The sequence below is a fragment of the Cyrtonyx montezumae genome, unplaced genomic scaffold (assembly GCF_038088225.1).
Source record: "Cyrtonyx montezumae isolate F1298 unplaced genomic scaffold, pur_monq_1.0 scaffold_8, whole genome shotgun sequence".
Lineage (NCBI taxonomy): Eukaryota > Metazoa > Chordata > Aves > Galliformes > Odontophoridae > Cyrtonyx > Cyrtonyx montezumae.
Window position 1 is genome coordinate 116640297 of NW_027072089.1, and position 22612 is coordinate 116662908.

At 38.0% G+C, this 22612-nt stretch overlaps 1 protein-coding gene across 3 annotated transcripts in view; it reads left to right on the forward strand.

Annotated features, from left to right (window-relative positions):
• ETV1 (ETS variant transcription factor 1) overlaps window positions 1-17919 on the forward strand; it is a 62661-nt gene extending 44742 nt beyond the window's left edge. For 2 of the 3 annotated variants that reach the window (XM_065752258.1, XM_065752260.1), the window contains 5 exons: window positions 5485-5551; window positions 7978-8048; window positions 11083-11252; window positions 14781-14882; window positions 17136-17919. In XM_065752258.1, the coding sequence (XP_065608330.1) occupies window positions 5485-5551; window positions 7978-8048; window positions 11083-11252; window positions 14781-14882; window positions 17136-17357 (632 nt within the window). In that variant the 3' untranslated portion in view covers window positions 17358-17919. The remainder of the gene's footprint in view (window positions 1-5484; window positions 5552-7977; window positions 8049-11082; window positions 11253-14780; window positions 14883-17135) is intronic. The other variant, XM_065752259.1, reaches the window with a different exon arrangement.
• Window positions 17920-22612: the final 4693 nt, after the last annotated feature.

Sequence of the window (22612 nt, forward strand, 5' to 3'; positions counted from 1 at the left end):
CCAAGACCGATTGATCCCCGGAGACTGAGCCCTGTGAGCGCAGCTTTTATATGAATGGACTCTGTGCAGCCTGAAGTTTCATTCATAAAATGGATGCTGAAGGGGAAAAAAAAAAAAAACACCAAACCCTGGAATGTCCATTTATGCAGAGCTGAAGGGTGTAGTGTTCCCTCAGCTGCTGCTTTTGCCAGTTGCCTTAAAGTAATGATTAATGCTCCTTGGCCGTGCCTGCCTGTAACCTGACACCATTTATGGCCTTGGTGTGTTTCTAATGTATAGTGAACGAGAGGGCTACATTCTCAAATCAGAAACATAAACAGGAACTGGTTGGTCTGAATTCCATTCAAATATGTCACTTCAGCCGTGCAGTGTTTGTCCAACTTCGATTCTACAGGCAGGGGATGGGGTGGGGGAGAAAAAGCAACACAGACGTTTTTTGCTGTAAGATTACCAACAAAAGGAGAAAAGGAAAAAAAGAAATAATGCTGTGTTTTGTTGAATTCAAAGGGAAGTGATGTTTAATATACATCTTACAGTTACTGAAGTTAATAAAAGCAAATATGTGATTTTAAAGTATGCTCAGAAGATTGGTTCCATGTGGAATTTCATTTCGGTGCTGAATGTATGAGCCTTTGTTTTCCTGTTCTGCTGTATAAAAAGTTACACATCGCCCAGACAGGCTGTTGACATCTGGTCTCAGAAAATGCATTAGATGCTGTCATAGGTCTGAAAAGCAAAGTTGTGGAAAGGAAGCTGTTTGCTTAAGGTTTTCTTTCTGTGTATGATAATTGCACTTAGAAGTGAGCTGTTAGGGCCAAACCTGGTAGATTTTTATCAAGTGAAATGTAAGAAAATAAGAAATATTAATTAGTACTCTTTTAGAAGGAGTTGTCGGTGTCTTTGAGTGCCCATACTTGTGGATGTTTTAGTTTGTTGTTGTGGAAGTCAGGCAAAACGAAGAACAAAACCTTCCATTTTGAATGATGTTTTTAAGTAGCATAATGATTTGAGAGAAACAAGCTTAATTTTCAGATGGATTTTACAGGAGATATTGATTCTTTGTTTTTTTTTGTTTTTGTTTTTGTTTTTTTCTCTCTGTAACTTCCGTGCGTTTACATTGTGAATGCTGTCCCTGATAAGGAGAAATTAATGCTGAGTTTCATTTTGTCAGGAATTTTACCAGTCCGTAGAACTGTGTTGTAACTATGTAGTTTCTGAGAGGACAGTGATTTCAAAGGTAGTTCGACTAAAATCCAATCCACCAACGTCTGAGTTGTGAACACGGTCAAGTGAGTTCTGTGCAGGAAGACTGTCATTAGTTTTTGTATTTCTACATGAATTTATTTTTGTGCTGAGATGTAAGAATTTTAATTTCAATGGGTTCTGTAAGTTTTGTATCAGAAAGGATCATTTGGTACGTCTCCCTGTGGAACACAGATCATGAACTTTCCTTAGCTGTGATCTAGCTTGGAGAACTGCCATTTCTTCCTGAAAACCCCTGTTCTGGGTGTTGCTCCTCACCTCTGAGCTGGTCAGAGCCTCTCAGTGGCTTTAACAGCTGTTTTCTACCATGAAGCTGAACGGGTTTCGGTGGTGGATGAAGCACTTCTTTGTAAACAGTTTGTCAGCACTCTTGGAAATTCCTGAACAGAAGAGTTGTTTGCAGATTATTATGATGTTACCAAGTTTGAGGCCAGAAGTATGATGTGTTCTAACTTGATCATTTTGTTTTAAAAAGGCTACCTTTGTCTCTGCACTCAGTAGAAATCTCTCCCACTACCCTGGCCATGTCTGCACATACCAGAGAGGAGCCTGTACAACATGGGGAAGCAGTAGGCAGCACGGGCTGGTCTGGCCTAGTGGCTGGGTCAGCGTGGCATGTGTGGCAGCACCTGAGGGCCTTGTGCCTGCCCTCCTGTGCCCCATGGTACCAGTGGGAGCCTGCATGTGCTGTATTTCCTGCCCACAGGAAGAGAAGTGACACAACATATTGAAGCCTATATGGAAACACACTAAATCTGAGTCACTAAAATAGGAGCCAAAACGCCTGTATTCTTTTTGAGACCACACTGAGGACAATTGAGAAGGATATGGTAAAAGTTAAGTGGGTGGCTGTATCCACTGCCAATGGAGTCCTTCCAAACTTTCTGAGAATTGCTTCTGTTGGTATGGCTGGGTTGGTAAGTGTAAATCAAAGAACTGAATGAGCAGCAATAGGACAGTTCCAGTTTTGGCACCATTGGCATTTGCACCTGGCCTGTTCTGGCCTACATGCACGTGCTGGGCCTTGGTCTCTGTGGTGCAACACCTCATTGTCACACTCTGCTCCTTCACATGCACGTGAGCCCCTGCCCCAGGCTTCTAGGTCGATTAATGCTGCTGTTAAAGTGAGCTGAAAAGTAATTCAGAATGAGAGCACAGTATGACAACTTGTTCTTCAGCGAAGAAGGCTGTGTCATGTCAGAGTAGAGGAGCAGCTGAAGAGGAAATCTTGATTCAGGTTCCCAGTTCTTTCAGGAGGAGAAAGTTGCTTCATCCTGATGCCTGAGGAAGCTTAATCTTCCCAGGGTCTAATCTAGTAAGAGACTTGGGCAGAAAATAGTTTCTGCACAGGATGTGATTGTGGGTCTAAAACATGGACGTTATTTCTGAATAACAAACAAAAAACAGGATTTAAAAGTTTCCTACGCAGTCACACAGGGTTGTGGCAGCCTGATCCTTTGAATTCTGGCATGGTAATTAACTTGAGATGCTTTCTTACCAAGGGTCTACTCAGATGCCTTATTCAGTGATTGCATCTAGAACCTATGTTGGCTGAATTTGGCAGCATTTTTCTTGTCCTGTGGAAGTGTATTTGGTCTTTTTTCTGCTTTTTTGCTTATTTTTAGTAGACCCTCTATGACTTTTCCAGGAGCAAAAGTACTTCTGCAGTGTCTACATTACAAGTAATTTTAATATAGCACTTCTTGGGGAAAAAAATATTTCAGACATGATTCAATGTCATATTCATTGTTTTAAGATGACTGTTATGTTGTAATCAAGAGGAGCAATAAAGAATGAACCTCTAAGTATTTCAGATTAACTATAAAAATAAATTCTTTTTTTTGTCTCCTTTTTTTTTTTAATAAAAGGAAAACTGGATTCTGCTGTTCTTGAGATGTTGTAACTTCATAATATGAACTAGTTCATTATAAGTCTGAAGTAAGCATGTTGCCTGTCCTAAAGCCAGGCACATTTTTCCTCGAGGACTAAAAATTGCTAAAAGGTAGTCAAATCAGTCACTCATATGCTTGCATCCTTCTTCGGCAGTTTTTTATGCCCGCTTCTGTCTCATTTGTTGTCTTGAAACAATACTTGAAGAAGAAGAAAACATATAATTGCTCTGTAATTTCTGTACTGAAATGTTTTCTTTTGAAGTAGCTCCGTTTAGCTAGTAAAAATACTTCTGGGTTTTAGTCAAGCATTTAGTACAATTTAAAACTGCAATGCTAAATTTCATTGGTTGGACTTTTTATTAGATAAGGTAGAAATGAAAGCAGCAGGCAATTTAATTAGCAGTAATTTTTCTGGGCAAGTCATTACTTTGATGAACTTCAGAGCAATGTTTATGGCTCCTAATTAACCATGTTAGTCATTTGATTGAATAATCACTTTGGAAATGTTTCTACAATTTGATTAGAGTCTGACCCACTCTGATAGTCATAAATTAACTGATAGCACTTTAGGATAACAAGACTCTAGCTACTTTACGAGAAATAAACTTGCCTGCTGTATTTTTCGGTCCTCTGTGGACTGTTTAAGCGCAAGCTAACCGAAAGATTAAGTAATGTTGGTTGAAACAATGCTTGTCTTAAAAAGACTCCAGATGTTAATTGTAATTGACTTTAGGAGCATGAGAGATGAAACCCCAAGCTGGCTAAAAATGTAGCTTCTTGGATGCATACATAATTCTTTGTTCTGTGTACTCTGCTGTATCACTTTGCAAGAGCGGAGTTCGTGAGTCAAAAAGGGTTTTGCTGCCAATACTGGGGAATTTTTACCTAAAATAGAAAATAGCATCTGTTTCAGTTCTTCAGCTTCCTCTTTTTTACGTAGATTTTTCCATTCTCCTTAAAACTCAGTCTGCTTGGTAAGATGAGTGATTCTTTGCAGGTGAACCACTACTTGTAGCCTTGACTTCTAGTCTACAGAGCTATACTTGACTTCTGTGATCGCTGAGTTATTAAGACTTGTGACTGCTCAGAATAGCTGTCTGAGATACTAGAGAGCAGGCAGGCACTGAGCATTTCATTGAGGAAGGACGTAATGAAGACTTTGGCACAGATGTTCAGGAGAAACCAGGGGCTGTTGGAGGGTACTTACTGCTGTCCCGTGTTTCACTTGTTTTGTGAAGCCATTGTAAAGCCTTATTTTCTTATCCTGCCATGTCTTTGATACTCATCACTACTCAGTGAGCAGTGAAATTTGGAGTAACATTTTGGAAGAGTTTTTAAGCAGTGTTGGAAAAAAGGTGTCTGCTGTTTTAACCGCAGTTTGCGTCTCTTAGAGATATCTCTGCATATCTTAGGGTAGAAATTTATCACAATATCAAACAGACAGTGTTAAGCAAGACTTTTGAGTGAGTTAAACATGATCTACAAGGGCAAACGTATATGATTTATTTATCCTTGCAAGACCCTGTGCACAAATTGTCACTACTTAGGGACAGCGCAAGACACGGAAAAGAACACAGACATATCAAGAATATAATTTTCATTAATTTTTCTGTTGTGTTGTTTATTTTTTCTTCTCATTCTTCTTGCTTATTTCAGTAGAATTGTGGAATGAAAAATAGATTTTTGCATTACTTAGAATGTGTACACTTTTAAATTAAGAGGTTTCTTTTTTGGTTAAGAGTGCACAGGTGGAGGGTGAAATTGGTGTAGCTGAATTCCTGTTTAAGTGCTTAGCAATTCCAGAAAATGTCTTCAACTTCCCAAACCCTAAACCAGAGTCCAAAAACTGCAGATTCACCCTGACACTACTAATATTAATAATACTGTATTTGTAGAGTTTTAAAGTGTCTAATGCAATTGGCAGGGCTGGTTTATCTATGTAATTGATTCAAAATGTTGTGTTGAATTAGTTTCAAAGATGAATACACAACGATAGGATTTAAAATACTCATACTGTCTTGTGTGAATTTTTTGGTCTGCAAATTGTCTCAAATGTGTGTCACAGGGCTCAGCTTTTAGCAAGGGCGATTGCAGTGTGGATTTGTGTTCAGCTGCCTATGTTGGATGTGATCTGTGATCTTCATGTTATTATTTTCCGTTTCACCATGCCTTGTGCTTGCTGCTCTGAAACCCTGACTGGGTTGTAGGGTTCCCTCTCATTGTAACATGCATCTTCCTTGTTGCTCTTTTACCTGCAGTCTGTCTTGTTATTAGCCTGCACTCTTTAATTCTAGACAGTCTTTTGACTAGCATTTTCTTCTCCTTTCAGAAGTGCCTAGCTGCCATTCCATTTACATGAGGCAAGAAGGCTTCCTGGCTCACCCAAACAGAACAGAAGTTAAGTTTTCTATTATGTATCACTTTTGTATGAGAGGAACGGGGAAACAAAGTGCAGCCTGGAGGAATTTGGAGTTCACTGGTTTAATCCTGCTGATGGGGAGACTCCATCATCTTTTTCTTCATAGTTTTAAACTGCTGTTGTGCTGAAGTTTTGTGGATTCTAGTATTGCAGGTTGACTAGAATAGAACCAACTTCATTATGAATTTACTCTTTCTGCTTTTCAAGAGCTGCGTTTGTTGAAAAGAAGAGACAGTTAAAAATTTGCCCATATAACCCGTTCTGCACAAATGATATTTTACAGATTACTAGTATGACAGACTCAGTTAACTGTTTGTTAAGTAATCTATTTTGTACTTTAAAAGTTTCAGCACATGTTTATTTGTTGTTTGTTTGTTTGTTTGTTCCCCCCATTTGTTAGGATTTTTTAAATTCAATGTTCTGGTTCTTTTTGAGACCCAAATTTTCGATCTGTTATATATGTGTATATACCAGAGCTCTTAATGACTTCAGTAAGGCAGAGCTTAAATCATTGTCAAAATTAATAATTCAGAGTAATAGCATTTTATACATATTAAGAAGACCTGCAGAGCTAAGCAAAAATGACCACTGAGAAAGAGGTTATGACTTCCACTCTCCTGCTTTGATGTATCCTTTTTGTCAGTATGTGATTTTCTTTTGTTTGTTTAGAATGTGTTTATTTTTCCTCCAAGGAACTAATTTCACAAACCCAAAGAAAATTATATGAAAGTGATGGGAATTCAAACATATACGAATGAAAGTCCTCTAGCAAGACTTCATTCATTAGTGGAAAGACATAGCTGGAAAGGCAACAAAAGTTGCGAAAACCCACCTGCTTTTTGGGAGCAGAAAATAGAAATAAAAGGTGGTATGTAACAAAGAAGGTGAAATAGGAGCTGCAGTTTTGTAACAGAGTGGGTACATGAAATTATGTGAAGTGTATAAGCTTACTAAAGGAGGTGAAAGACATTCAGGAAAAGTCCACAAAAGCAGGGCTAGGGTCAACAGACCTGAGCTTTAATCAGAGCGTAGACTGAGGAAAAACAGTGTTAGCCATGTTATGCACTCATAAGTACTTGGAGGTGGTAAAGTTGTTATGAATGACGCAGGAAAAACAGAGATGGTAAATATTTGTTCTCAGTGTTTAGAAATCAGTCAACATGATTTTATGACATAAAGGTCATGTCAAAGAAATCTGATTTCATTCTTTGTTGAGATTAAAAGTTTGATTGGTAAAGATACTTGTCTCTCGTATTGTATAGTGGGCCTGTTTTTTATGGCATTCATTTTGCCACTGCATTACATTCTGATTAAGAAGTTAGCACTAAGCAGTATCAGTACACATTAAATACATTAAGACCTGGCTTACTGACAGATCTAAAAGTGGCTGCCACTGGCCAGCCATCACTGAATGGATTTGTTTCTGTTACAGTTGTAGGAATCAGGAGTGTTGCTATTCAATATTTTCATTAAAGATATGGAACAAAGTTAATTGATAACTTTATGGCACAGCAGTAAATAGTAGGCAGGACAGGGCAGTCATACAAAGCGATTTCAATTGCCTAGTAATCTGGACACATTAAACAAAAGGGGTTTTTCATCTAACTTTTTTTTTTTAATTTCATGTGATGAGCATAGACCAAACCTATGGAATCATGAAAGCGTGTATTGGAAAAAATGATTTTGAGATGAGCCACATTCTCCTTCACTTCACTGCGGGAAATCAGCCCAACCAGACATTGCAGGCATATGGCAAAAAATCCATGTGCAAGATTTGCACAGTTAAAGAGGGACAGAGTGAGACAGGAGTGGAGGGCATGTCTTCCTTCTCCAGGTTACACTAACAAGAGTGGTACTGGCATCCTGTATAGCTCTGGTTAATCAAGACCTGAAAAATACTGCAAAGTACGAGTGTACACAGAAGGAAGTGCTAGAAAGAATGCAGGGTTGCAGAGAGTGTCTTTTAGTGACAAAAGTAAATTTAACAAAATTACCCGAGTTGGAGTAAACATCTAATGCTTGACTTCTGTATGCACGGGGAGAAAAATACTGAGTAGAGCTTCTTTAGTCTAGCAGGCAGAAGATAAACAGAACTAATGGTTAAAAGTTAAAGCCGTGCTAATTCAAATAGGAAATGAGGCAAACATTTTGAAATAAATCGTAAAGAAAAGTGGGTGCTTTTTCATTTTTGCAGGTTGCGATTAGCAGTCCCTTGGGAACGCGTACGTTAATTAAACGCTCCTGTACTGTGGCCAAAATGTTGTGATTGGGTGGCGTGTAAAGGATGTGGGATATTAATCTGTCTGATTCCTGTATGACTTAGTGTTCCCTCTGGCATTAAGCCTATGATCTCGTCTTTCTCCATGCATCTTTTAAATAAACACCTCTTTGTCTTTAACTTACAGGTTGTATGTATGAAAAGGGACCAAGGCAGTTTTATGATGACACTTGTGTTGTTCCAGAGAAGTTTGATGGTATGTATGACACATCTCTCTCTCTCTTTTCTTGAGTGGGGAGATGAAAAAGGAAAAGATGAAGGACTTTTCTCTGTTGCTGATCAAAAAAAAGGTCAGTAATGTTCTAATTTAGGATTCCTTAACACACCATTTGCAGTGCACCCAACCAAAGCTGACCTTTGTCTCTTGCAACCAAAGTCTCCTTTTCAATAGGGTGTTGTTCAGCTTTTGCCATTGAAGGATTCTGTATCCAAAGTTGGGGCAAAGTAGTTCAGTTCCTGTACTGTTGATAAGTAATGGGAGGATTTCCATTGCACTGATGATCACATATTGATTCTTGTTAGAGATTTAATGAAAGAATCTCACAATTAACAAAACAGAGGAGAAAGCAACAGCTTTGGTTTTACTGAAGATTAAGCCTCTCTTCTTGTCTGTGAACAGATGAATAGTAGGGAGTGACTACATAGGACATTTTTGTCTGGTGTAATTGTTTTTGTGCTAAATTAGGCATTGTACTAGTGGCTTATTTCTCAGTAGTACTGCTAACAAGCAAATGATCTACCCACTACCTATTCTTAAAGAATTTTTTCAAGAGGGATTCTGGGGTCAAGTAAAATAAATGGCCTGAATTATCCTCAGTTACTCCGATGTAAAATGAGTTTCCTGATGTAACTCAGTTGATTTCAGATTTATTGCATTAAAGACAAAGTAGATGGACTCAGTATTTCTTGCCGGTGACTCTGTTAGTCTGCAACTTTGGGAAGTAATTTGGAGATCAATTACTTAAATTTGCTAGAGTGGCTTCTTTGAGTTGCTTCATGTATGTCCAGCTTTATTTATTTTAACAGGAAGGGTTAGATACCTTCTGATAAACTTGTGAACAGCTCTCTGAACATAGCTGAAGGAAAGCTGGAGAACTCTTGCTCTTTATTTTTTTTTTCGTCTGATTTGTTTTGTTTGTTTTTCACTGAGAATTACTTAGGTGGACTGCAAAACTGCTGTGTGTCTAGCAGCACTTGTGTTTACTGAAGAATGGGAGATTCTAAAGTGAAATTAATCTCAGGAAGTACATGTTCCTCAACCTGAAGTGCCATGTGCATTTCAGAGTTGGTAAGGAATAGTAGGAAATAAGTAGAGGAATTTGAATAGTATTAGCCTTCAACTGATTCTAAGGATTGCTTAATCCAGTATTGTATTGCCACAGAATTGGTTCATTAACATGAAGGGTGATTTATTTGAAAGTCTGCTTTATATGTTGTCTATGGAATGTTTTTGTTTGTTTGCTTATTTTCCACCAAGCATATCCTGTCACTTGGTTCTGTTTTGTTTTGTCTTTTTGTTTATTTAGTTTTTCATTTTTCCCCAAACCATTGTTAGCCTGATCTGTTTTCAGTACCAGTGACAAAATTATATTTACATTTATGGGAATGGGATCAGACCCTGTTCTAGAAGAAGTTAAAATTCTTCATGAGGAGTCCTTGTGCACTGCCTTCTTGAAAAGCCTTTTTGTTTGCTTGAGTTTTGTAAAGAGGAGGGAATAGGAACAGGAAAGAAATACAAATAAAATCAGAAAGAAGTTTGGAAATGTTTGAGTGCTTTCAAAACACTAAGTTTGCTAGTAGCTGCTGTGAGTGTTTGTTGAAACAACACATTGTACTCTAGAAGACTGATATGATATAAATATTTGTGTTTATACTTGTAGCCTGATGACTTCTGAAGAAAACGTAGCAAATATGTTGTTATGTTTTGGTCTGTAAAGCCCAAATGGGCTAAGCTCAGGACTAGCCTTGATGTTTCAGGTGTAGATTCTCAGCTGCTTGGTTTGGTATCAAAGATCAACACAGACAAATAATCTGATCCTCTGTAATATTGCACTATCTGTTTGTGCATTGCTCAGCTATCATTAAAAGAAAAATACTGTTCTTGAAAAAGAAAGCCTTCCTGGACTGGATCTTAAACCTCACATAAACCAAAAAGCCTCGTGTTGATTTATTTGTTTTCCACAGCTATTGACTCAATTTTGTTTCCTGATTACAAAAGGAAGTGCTCCATTTTTAATATTATTATTCTTACTTTCTCTACTTGGAGCCATTCTGTAATGACCATCCTAATGCTGTGGTTTGGTACTAAACAGGTCATGTGTTTATTCACAAGGGCTGCAGGTCTGGTACTTTAAATGAGGAGTTGTACATTTCTTAAGAATTGTTGTCACTATTCACAGAAAAGCAGCATCAAACCTTTCATATTTTGTTGTCTGTCTGTTGTTTATATGAATACTATTTAAAAACAAGAGGGACTCAGTATGGATGAAGCAGGACAATTTTTCATTTTTTCAATTTTTCAGTTTGGGGAATAGCAGAGTATTGTTGGTTTTAATAGCTTCAGCCGGATTGGAAATTTTAGGAAGACTACTTCTTTTCAGTGGAATACTGATACAATATGTAGATACGAGTAAAAGTAGTGTGTGCTTATATGCAAGTCCAATATGCCACTGAGGAACTCACATATCTGCAGGATTTGCATACCTATATGTAAAGCACATGCTGTTTAAGTCCAAGTCAAATGCTCTGTCAAATTTTCCTTAAGAGAATTTGCATGCAAAAGAAGTTCCACTCAAGAGAGTTCTGTAGCTTTTGAAGCACACATTAAATTTCCAAAACTGGGGCTTGTTCAAAGTATAGTACACAAATGCAGTTCTTCAGACATCAGAGTTGCTTGCAAAAATAGTTCAAGCTCTTTCAGATATAGAATTTTACAAAACAGTTAGCAAGCAAGATTTGCACGCATCAGAAGTGAATGGGCATAGGCTTAGGGAGACTTCCAGAAAAGTGTGACTGAATTTAGGTACTTGTTCATGCATGAATGTGTTATAGTATGAGTGTTTACACTTAATAGCAGGAGAAAGGAGACTGTTGCATTTGTAGACAGTTGGGTAGTAAGCATTCTTTTCTTCAATTTTATTATCCTCAGTGATTGCCTTGCCAGCTTATTCAACCAACTGAGTGATTATGCTTTTTGCAGATTGCTCAGCTGACCTTGTTATTCTGTGCAGGTGATGTCAAACAGGAACCAGGCATGTATCGTGAGGGACCCACGTATCAACGGCGAGGATCACTTCAGCTGTGGCAGTTCTTGGTAGCTCTTCTCGATGACCCATCAAACTCCCATTTCATAGCATGGACTGGCCGAGGCATGGAATTCAAGCTGATTGAGCCAGAGGAGGTGGGTTAAGTGAACAGTTTGTCCTGATGTCCATTACCCTGTACTGGAAATTTAACACTGTTCTTTCCTAGTTAAGTTGTGTTTTCCTTCAGTATTTCATTTCTTAGCACTGTAAAAGAATAATGGAAAGAACTCATAATGGGAATGTTGGGACAGAGGTATGCTTAAGCTTAGACTTATCTTCTAGTCCCATTAAATAATGAATTATACTGCAAGTACTAGAGTTTCAGAGTACTCAGTATTAATTGTTGGGCCCAGATTCTTCAGAATTGTTTTCCAGGAAGAGTTCTGTTCTACAGTCCTTTGAAAACTTGTCCCTGCATGGTTATTTTAGTATCAAATACTCTTCATTGTAAAGGTGTGGGAAGTTGGAATTTTTTGTCTGTAGAATGAAAAACTCCAAGTCTGAAACAGATGACAAAGAAATTTAAGAATCTGAGGCAGTAAAATCCCACTGAAATTATATAAAAAGCTCCTTTTTTTTTTAGTGTTGTCTTGGTTATCTGTATCATTAGGTTGCTTATTGCACATTCATATCCTACTCTTGCAAAAACTCTTGCACATGCACGGCTTCCCTGAACCATGAAGGACTCATGGGGTAGATAAAATTACTTGTATTCATGAACATTTGCTGAACCATGACTTAGTTCACTTGTGTGATAAACAGGAATAAATTGTACATTTTATTGCATAAAGTTTCTTGACTTGTTAACATTAAATAATCTATCCTGTGTTCTAAACAGCAGTGAAAACTGTTAGAAAATCTGGTGCGTGTGAATTTTATTGTAATACTGATATGGATGATTTGATGAGTATTGTAAAAAGGCAGTATCATTCTGGTTTACATTTTGCAGCTTGGAAGGGGTTGAGCAATAGAAGAGAAATCAGTACATTTTCATTCAGGATTCTTTCTGAGTTAGAGCTGAGTAGGAAGCTTTGGGGGTGTAAGGCAGCTTCTGCATTCTAGCTATTTCTGCCATTTGCCATCCATCTGCTGCCATAAGCAATCAGAAAGCTTTCTTGCGTTTAAGTTTCATGATGCATCAACAGCCCTAAGGGTAGCTGGAGACTGAGACAATACTAATGCTCCTTTTCTTCCTGACATGGTCTGGCTGATGGGCAGGCTGCTGCAGGGACCCATGTGCAAGCTCTGTTCTGTCCAGGCGTTCTCCAGTGCTAGTTATATTCAACTTGGCAGATCCTGACATTGTGCATCTGAGGTTTTGACCATGGAACATCCATTGCTCCAATCTCAGCATCCAACATTTTTAAAGATACAAAAGGCTTCTTGAAAAATGTTTCCCAGCAGATGGTGAAAAAACATTATAGATTTTATTAGGTATGGAAAGGAAAATAAAAAAAACCAAAGCCTTAAGTGTTCCTCATTGCACAATTCCCCAAAGAGTTAGGTATAAGTTAGTCAGATCATCTGCTTGTGTGACTGTATAGCAGTTGCTTTGTGTTTTTGAGCAATGCTGTGTCTTAAGTCCTGGAAGAGGCGGACTACTTGAAACTTGCTCACCCCTCTGTGCTCTCAGTGAGTACAAAGGAGGCTAAGTTGTTTTCACGTGAATGCCAGGGATCCAGCAGAAACTGTTGATTAAAATAAGAATAGCCTGTGGGAAGTTGCACACTTCTGTTGGTTGCCAAGTGTAAATTGAGGGGAAGTCAAAGAGCTTGTTGATTCAGCTGTGGCAGGTTAGGATGACAATGGCACGACCTTTGTATCTCATCCCTTTCTCCAGGTTTTTGTCTCTGTAGAAAGGGTGATGACAGAAATGAGTATGTGAGAGCTTTTTGGGCACCATAGTTCATTCAGAAAGCATGTAAACCTCTGTAAACTGTGGAGTTTAGAACTGGCAAAGGGCCATTTCTGCTGCTTTGTCGTAGGCTCAGTAACCTTCAGCAGGAAGATGAAGTGCAAGGCTAGAACCCCCAAATCCCTTCTGCGGAACATGATTTGATTTATGCTCTGCAGATGCAGGGCAGGAAGAGTCGCTTACAAAGACTGCTTCTGGACTTGCTTGCCTTTTCATGTGTGTTAAAACACATCACAATATAACATGTTCTCAGTGATCGTTTTGTTATATACATTTTGCTGTATTATGCAAACTTGATACGATGGTGATTTTTAGTGCTCTGATTAATACAGGGAAAAACTTGGCAGGAATGAAGAAGGAAAGATGTAGGCATGTGTTACAAAGATGAATAGGCGAATCAGAGTTGCATATCTTAAGCCAAATCTACAGCTGGTATAAATTGACATGATTCAGAGGTATGTTTCGATACAGCTCTAACTTGGCTAAACTTAGCAAAGCCTTGATAATTTACATAAGCCTGAAAGTCTAAACCATAGAAAGGAAATAATGCTTTAAAAAGAAGTTTTAAATAATTACTGTCCAGATGGAGATCAAAGTCATACTGCTGTTATTTAGTCCCCTTGAGTTCCCGACACTGGATGTTGTCTGTGGTTTGCATCAAAAGACTCCAGACACCTATGGGAAAGTGTTGTAGAGCTGTCTGTGGAGAAGATGCTTGGTTACTCTTTCCTTTTTCCAGAGCTGTATGCGTATGCACGTCTCAAACATTTTTATAGAAGGTGTTTCAAAGAGTTTCTTTTTTTCTTCACTGACATGAGTAGTCGTTTCTACAGACAGTAATGGAAATGTTGCCAACGACCAGTTATAATTTTGGGTGGGGAATGAACTGTTAAGCTCTTTAAGCTAAAAGCCTCTTTCTGCAGAGCTACCTTTGGCAGTAAAACAGGAAGAGTAAAGGCAAGTAGAGGAGCAGAAGCTGTATCATTCTCTGGCATGGTTCACAAGTTGCTTGTGACTACCTTTTGATATTATTTTTAAGGGAAATTACACAGCTACAGTTGTGCAGTTTCTGTCCAGTTCAACATACTGCCATATAATTCCACCAAGTGATTATTGTGCCTCTCCTTACTTTCTTTTATTTATTTATTATTTTCTGTAGTGGTATTTTGGACTCACTTTTGATTCCCATCTTCTAATGATCTCACCATTGCCATCATTTCAAGTTATGGCCTGTATTAGTTCATGAACTAAGGCTATATGTATGTGTTTTTAATATAGTTTATTAACTTTCTGACAGGAAAGAAAACACAAAAATAGTGCAATTATTCATAGTAACAAACTATGGAAGAGTGTTCATCTTTCTTTAAAGTTTTCCAGTGAAGATTGATAATTATTTTTTACCGTATCTTTGTATGACTGTTCTTATTGTTTTTCTTAAAAAAAAATAAAAAAAAACAACAAAGCAGTGACAACAACAACAAAAACCAATCCACCACTAGGTTTGCAAATGAGTAAGCCTATTTCAAGTTTCATGGATGATGGTCAGTCCAATTAAAAACTGTGTTAGTACATGGGTCACAGCAGCCTTTTTTATTCATGCATTCCACCTGCAGGGCTCCCCCATTCAATCCCCAAATAAAATATCTGATGATAAGATCTGCTTGTGAAATGCATTTAACAAATCAATGCTAATCTGTTTTTGTGGCAGGTGGCACGTCGCTGGGGGATTCAGAAAAATAGGCCAGCTATGAACTATGATAAACTCAGCCGATCGCTTCGCTATTATTATGAAAAAGGAATCATGCAAAAGGTGAGCAGCTAATTCTGCATTATCTGCAGAGTACAATAAGAATAATATTTTACAGACCTAAATTAACTGACCACTGCCTAGGTACTTCTGTAACTGCAAGTTAGGGAAGAGAAATGATACCTCTTAACATACTAAATATTTTATCAGGAGATTTGTAATTGTACTAGTTTTAAATGTAATTCGCTATTTTATAATGTGCTGAATTATGAGAAGGAGTTAACAAAAATTTATGTATAACAGCCTGGTCTTGCTGACAGTATTCAATCTGTTATTTTCCCGTGGTTTGCTGATTTGTGTGTATATTTTTAAATCTTGCTATGTAGAGTTATGTAGCTTGACAATGTGAGAGACCTCCTAATTCTAGAAAATTATTAGATATGGTCAAGGATCACAATGAACACTTTGTGTTATATATTTGTTCCCTATCTTTGCACATTAGTTTTGTGATCTGTGATGACTAACATGTTTAAACCTTCCATTGGCCAGCTGCATGAATGAAAGCAATGCCCTCAGCCCCAGTTGCTATGTAGCTTTTCTAGTAGGGCTTTTGAAGTCAGAGTTTGGAGTTGCCTATTGCAGGTTCTCTTGCTGTTACTCTGGGATTATTGTAATGCTCACCTGTTTCACTCTCTGGGGGTCAGCTTGTATAAGCTTTTCTAGTACTGGCTTATGGTAGCTCAAAAACACTGCCTCATCCATTTTTGTGTGTCATTTACCTGTGCACTTAATCTCTGTAAAGTGGACTGGAAACTAGCTCCAGTCAGGGAGAGGCAGAAATGCTTGGGTTTGCTGGGTACTGCTGCGGCCAGAGATGTTCCTCATTGCAGTTCATAGTTCTGGCTGTATGGACAATTTAGAGGCAGCCCAGAATCAATAAGTGGCAAAGAGAGTGAAACAAGTTGAAAAGGCAAGGATAGGATTATAATATGGACATATACACTTGGATAGTTCTTCTGACAGCTATCTTGCTAACTCTTCAATTGCTACTTTATTATCTATAAAAGTATATTTAACACACATTTTAAAAGCTAATTCGATTGCTTACTTTTCTAACATACTAATGTTTGAAACTTTCCCTTGGATCATCTTATCTGATGACTTAGTTTATGCTAAAACTAATGAGGGTTGTAAATTCATAGCAAGTTTCTTGACTGCAAAATGTGCACATACATCTTTCCCCTTTTATTTTAAGTTAAGCACTGGTAATAGGCTGTGCGAATATCCTGTTTCTGAATGCAGACTTCAGTCTGTTAAATTTCCTGACATTAATGTGCTGAAAAAAATCTATTGCAGATATAGTCTCTATCAAAACAATACATTTGTAGACAAGATAAGATGAAAATTTAAGGAGATGCTACAGACTATTTCACACCCATAAGAATATAGTTCAGTTTGCAATACTTTTCCACCTTCGTTCATTCATATTTAATGCCTAGCTAGGTGGTGTTGCAAGAAGCAGTGTTAATGATTTTTGTTTTCAAATAATTCTAGTCAATGAGAACGCAACATTGCTCATATTTTTTATTGTAATACAAATAGGGCACTTGAGGAGACACTATTGATAGCTTTTTTTTTTCATTTTAGTAAGACAATAATTGTTGTTTTGTTTTGTTAGGATTTATTATCATTCTTTAGCTTTTAAGTGGATGAAGCACAGACATTTAGTGGTATTTCTGAATAAGGGAAAACTAGGATCGTTGGACAAATGGCCACTCCATAAGCAAATCTAAATGTCCCAGGCTTTGCATGAGCAATTGCTAAGTACATATTAGCTTACGTATTTGCTTACGCTGTCCCTGTACAATCAGCATGCACTATAACTAAGTGCTTTTATACTTAAGTATGAATCAATCTACGTAAAGTGAAATTCAGATCTCTATCGTGCAGTGTGATTCTTTTTTCCACTTCGCGTACAGTGTTGGACTTAGTCATTTTATTTTGCCTCTGTAGTGACAAGTTGTTTACATTTTCCTATACTAACAGTTCCATTTGTGGCTAAGTATGGGGAACAACCACAAGTGAAGTTTGAAAGTAAAATAGCTAGTATGTCTTCCAAGAGGATATCACGCATCTCAAAATCAAGACATCTCTGGGTTGTCTACTTCTGCAGATTGCTGCTATCTTTGCTCTTGTCTTTACCCATTCTGCTGCCTCGTTACTAGTTGTGTAATGAGGATGAGTTCCTCAGAAATCTGTTGAACTTGACGTTGGAAAACAGTCAGGACTTAAACTACCTTTTTCTGTTACCCTAAGGTTGCTGGAGAAAGATACGTCTACAAGTTCGTTTGTGACCCTGAAGCGCTTTTCTCCATGGCCTTTCCAGACAACCAGCGCCCCTTACTGAAGACTGACATGGAGCGCCACATCAACGAGGAGGACACTGTTCCCCTGTCCCACTTCGACGAGAGCATGGTCTACATGCAAGATAGTGGCTGCTGCAACACCCACCCATATAATGAAGGCTATGTCTATTAACATCAGTGACAGTATAGGGGGTGTTTTCCCCCTCTCTGAGGCTTCTCCTCTTTGACAAGAGCCAGAGGAAAGCTGAATCGACTTCAGTTTGTTTTTTAAACAGTACACTAAAAGGGGCTTTTCCTGTTGCATTATTCCTATGGTCTGCCATGGACAGCGCACTTTATTTGAAGGGGGAGGGTTGGAAACTAAAAATTATTGTGTGTAACAGGAGGAAAAGGGTGGGTTTGCTTTTTATTAAGCTTGGGAAGGGAACAAACAGGTTTTAAGTACAAAAAAGCTATATCATGTCTGTTTTGTTTCATATCAACATAAGATATTGTACATTTTCTCTGGGTATCTGTAGTACAGTTAATTCTCATTGTGCAAAATAACCACTTGCTGATAATATCAGCACAGCATGCCTAGGGCAGTCGTTTCTTGCCATTCTTAATTGTCTTTCTGCAGATATAAAAGAGAAGCAAAGCGTATACCGCAGCATTTAATTTAGAAGTTCAAAGTGGTAGACCTTGCAGCTTGCCTCCAAAAGCAAACAGATATCTCTGTAGTTGGTTTGTTTGTTTGTAGGACCTCAAAAAAAAAAAATCTTACTTATTTGCAGAATAGCCTTAAGAACAAGAACCAAGTCACAAAACCCCTGACTTCAGACTGCAAGCTGCATGCTGAAACTGGAGTCAAGTTACTATACATATAAAGGCCAGTGCTATCGCTTGGACCTTCCGAGATCCATTTGAGGGTAATAATTACATGTGATAGGCTGTCTGATGATCATGTCAGCATTAAATACGGGATCATGATCAGGACGGAGAAAACATTTTGTATCCTTCCATTTCCTTTGGTACATAAATAAGTTATTTAATCAATAGGAATTAACTGTACTAAGTCACATATCTAATTATGCTGTTTAGACACAGCAAGCACTCCTTGAGAAAAATATCCAATACACTAAATAGGTACTTTAGTAATTTTTAGACATGGTACCCATTAATATGCATTTAAACCTTTTACTGCTGTGTTATGTTGATAACATATATAAATACTAGATAATGCTAATGCTTCTGCTGCTGTCTTTTTCTGTAATATTCTCTTTGATGCTGAATTTACTATGACCATTTATAAGCAATGCTGTAACTACAGGTAGCATTTCAGGACAAAATAGATGACTTGAACCATTTATTGCTTAGAAAATAGCTTACGCCATAGCTGTGCTATAAGCAGCTTTAATGCGCATCCACAAATGACTAGTAAGCTTCAGCTTGCTGAGGAAAGCTCTGCAGAACCTTTTGTGATTTTCGGTGGATCGGAGAGTAGACGAACTGTCAATACCATGAAGTCGCTGTATGACATTGTAGTGCTGGCACTGATGTTACCAATCAATTTGTTTTGGACACTAAATGTAAATGTGATCAGATATGCTCGGAAGACAATTTAAATTTTTGAGGGTTTTTTTTTTCCCATTGTTTATATTTTTAGATCGGGGTTGGTTGGTTGGTTGGTTTTTTGTGAGGGGTAGTCTTAAACACAAGCCACACACAATATTCTGTATGTAAAATGAAAAAAAAAAAAGACAAAGCAGAAAAAAAAAGAAAACTTTAAAGATTTACGAGCACCTTTTCTGAAGTGTAATGTTTCCTAGTTCGAGGGAGGGGAGAGTCGGTAAGATCAGGATTTCTTTGCCCAGTGGAATTTGAACAGGTATTATTTGGAGTGCATCCTTTTCCTGCGTTCTTGAGAAGTGGGAGGAAAGTGAACGTATAACCATAAAACAATAATTTTCATCACAACAGATGGATTACAGAGACAATCCTAATTTGTGGGTAAATTCTCCATCCTGTGTCAGTTAAGGCATGAGTGAAGCTATGAATATTTTATTAAGCAATTAATCGAAAGTAAAAAAAAAAAAAAGTAGTGATCGCTGGAAACCACAGGTGCATAAAACACATTTGAGCAGGTATTTAATTTTGTCAGATCCATAAGGCAACGTATTGAATGGGAGTGTGTATATGCCTTAATACGTCCTAATTCCATCATCTGTAATTCTCAATGGCACTTAAATTTGCAGTGATCAACCCAATATCACAAGCTTCAAATTGCAGAATTAACAGGAAGAGAGAAGGTTAAGTAAGATTGCTTACAAAAAAAAACAACAAAACAGAACGGTTTCTATTGAAATAAGGTTCAAATGAAACATGCTCTGATGAAAAGTCCTTGGATTGGTTTTGGTTCTTTAATGTCAGCATGAAGCGCCTCCTGCCTGTGGCAGGATGTGGGAATGGGAGAGGGGTTGGGCAAAAACGAAAAAAAGAGAAGAAAAAAAAAGCATAAAATGTGTAATATTTAAGGAGAAATATATATATATATATATGTATACGGTAGTGACTCACTGAAAAAATGAGCAATCAAGCCAACATTACCATGATCTCTCAGCAGAAGATATAAAAGTCTTTCACTGAACTGATTAACCCTTTTTAAAATGTACCTAAGAAGTTTATTTAAAGTCTGTTTTTATTCCACTTTTTTGTTTCTTTGGGTTTGGTCTTGGGTTTTTGTTTGTTTGTTTGTTTTTTGAGGGTGTGGGGTTTTTTTTGTTTTTTGTTTGTTTTTCTCTTTTGGTTGGTTGGTTGGTTTTGTTTATTTGTTTGGGGTTTTCAGGTAGAATAATAAATCTGGCAGCTGATTCCTGCAAGACTGTTGTGTATTGGATTCCTAAGTGTTTGGACTGGAGAGTAAGATTATGCAAAATCCCTTACAGGAAGATTCTTCCTTTGGAAGAGGAGATGATGATGGTTTATTCCCAATGCCTAGAATGGGATCTTGCAAAACGTAATCTAAATAAATAAATAAATACATAAAAAGGAAGAGAGGAAGAGGGAAAAACAAGGAGTACGTACAATTCACTTGTGGTTACATACGAGTTATAATATTTAGCTTGACAGAGGAAAGAGGAGTGGACTGTGTCAGTTTAGTGGATTGATTCCAACCGAGAACTCATACACATTTTCACAGAGCATTTTAATATCCTACTGAATTTGGTTGTGTGTGTTTGAGGTGCTGGGTTTCGATTGTTTGGGTCTCCTTTGTTTTCAAGTTGCATCATAGCAGTAGGAAAAACACGAGCTTCAATTGTACTCCTCTTTTAGGAGAAACTAAGGGAACCAGCTTGTGTGTGCTCGTTGTAATTCAGCTACAGTCTTTATTTTTTCTTTTTATTAGCAGGAAATATATCCATGTGTGCAAAGAGTATTGTGATGAAATCTTTGAGTTGTTAATAGCTATACTTTTTCCTCTGGAGATTATCAATTTCAGTTTATATATTACAGGTAATAGCACACACGAACAGCCCTGTTCAGTGTTCCATTAATAGCTCTTATGACTTTTCCAAATAACCTCCTTCAAAAATGTTGGGGGAGTCTTAATTAATTTGGTATTTTATGGATTTTACATTCTTAAGAATCATCACTCTGCAATACCCCACTTGAATCTAGCTGTGAGAGTTTAGGAGATTGATATTTTTAATTATTATTATTTATTTTAACCTGAGGCTACTCTGCTTGGAAAAAGGTAGCAGCTGTGAGCCAGGTGCCTGTACCTCGGAAATTCCAGTTCAGAGTCCCCTGAGTTTTGCTGAGATACCAGGCTGGGATCTGGAGCATGTGCAGGAGATGGCTGCGCTGTTTTCCTTGTTTGTTTGTTTGTTTTTTATAGAGAAGGAATTTCAGTGCTTCATCTTCTGTTGCTTCTGCTACAGAACGGTCATTTCTGGTGGGGTGGTGGGGACAGAATGGAAAGATAAGGTCAGTAGTGTTTTAAAACTACAAGATCACCCAGAGAATATCTATTACATCCTAAGGAATCTTATATAAGAGTTGTCTGCAAAGGGCTGTACATTACCACCCAACCTTCATGACCATATAGGTTTTGTAGGTACAGTAAACTTCATGTCTTACTTCAGGAGGTTGAAATACTGGATCACCATTGAATACAAATTTAATTTCTGTGGGAAGGAAATATTTATGCCGTCTTGTGTAATAGTCTGAAAATTCCCAAGAAGAATCTCATTGACATTTTCCCGAAGAACTATTTTTATGTGTGAAAATGACACCCAAAACATCACCAAAAGAAGGGATAGATAAGTATGCTGTTCTCCAACACTATAGCATTATATATCCTAGAAAAGTGTGATGCCTTTATACTGCTGCTGTATTATCTGTACTGCAGGCTGTTACTGAGCTGACCTGAACAAAACAGTTTACCCTGAAGTTTTGGGTTTTTTTTATGGGAAATGAGCTTCCTGATGTCAATAGGCATTACAGGAAGGTACCCCTGAGGCAGGTCAGTGTTTAGATCTGATTCTCCTTTTGCTTTTGCAAAGCTCCCTGGACGTTTTTCACTTGCAGAGTAGTGAGGTTGCAGCAGTCATCGATAATTTTTACTTTTGTTTCTGCTGGTTTGCTAGTAGCTTGTTGGTTTTTGTTTTTTTTTTCACAACAGAGAGACCTTTATGTGTCTCATTCCTTACTCCATATAACCAGGGGTCCAAAACAATGTTTGCTGTTCGATCTGCGGTGTGGGCTGTGCCAGCTCTTTGATACAAGAACCCCAAAAAACAATGAGTAGAGGTGATTTCACTTTTCTTCTCTGCTCCATGCTGTGATATGGCAGAGCTGATCACTTTGAAGACATCTTAAAACAGTTCTTCACCTGAAGGAACAGCACGGAGTTGTGTTAGGAGAGGGTCAGCCTGGGTTTTAGGGAAAGATCCTTCCCCTGGTGGTGTTTGGGCACTGGAAAGGTCACAGCCCCAAATTGCTGGAGTTAAGAAGCATTTGGACAATGCTCTGTGAAACAGGGTTTGAATTTCAGGTGATCCTGCGTGGGGGCAGGAGCTGGATTTGATGATACTTGTACATCCTTCTCAGCTTAAGATAATCTATAATTACAGAATTTTAGTGAGCGCTGTGTTTGTCGTAGTTTGTTTGAGCTTATAGAAGCTCAGGTATGGGAGCTGAGCTTGAATGTTTTTTTAGAGGCACCATCAAGGGTGGCTTTGGTGTCTTTCAGTCAAGTTTAACCTGGGGTGGGTAGGGACAGGGCTACACAACCCAACAGAGGCAGAAGGAGGTATTTTCGTAGAGGTAGCAGCTCCTCAGAGCTTGAGATGTTTGCTCAAATACACAGGCAAGGCTGCTGCCTGGTTGGCAGCAGTGAACGTGCCTTGAGAGACCTGATGAGTTCTACATGTAAGTAGAAGGGCG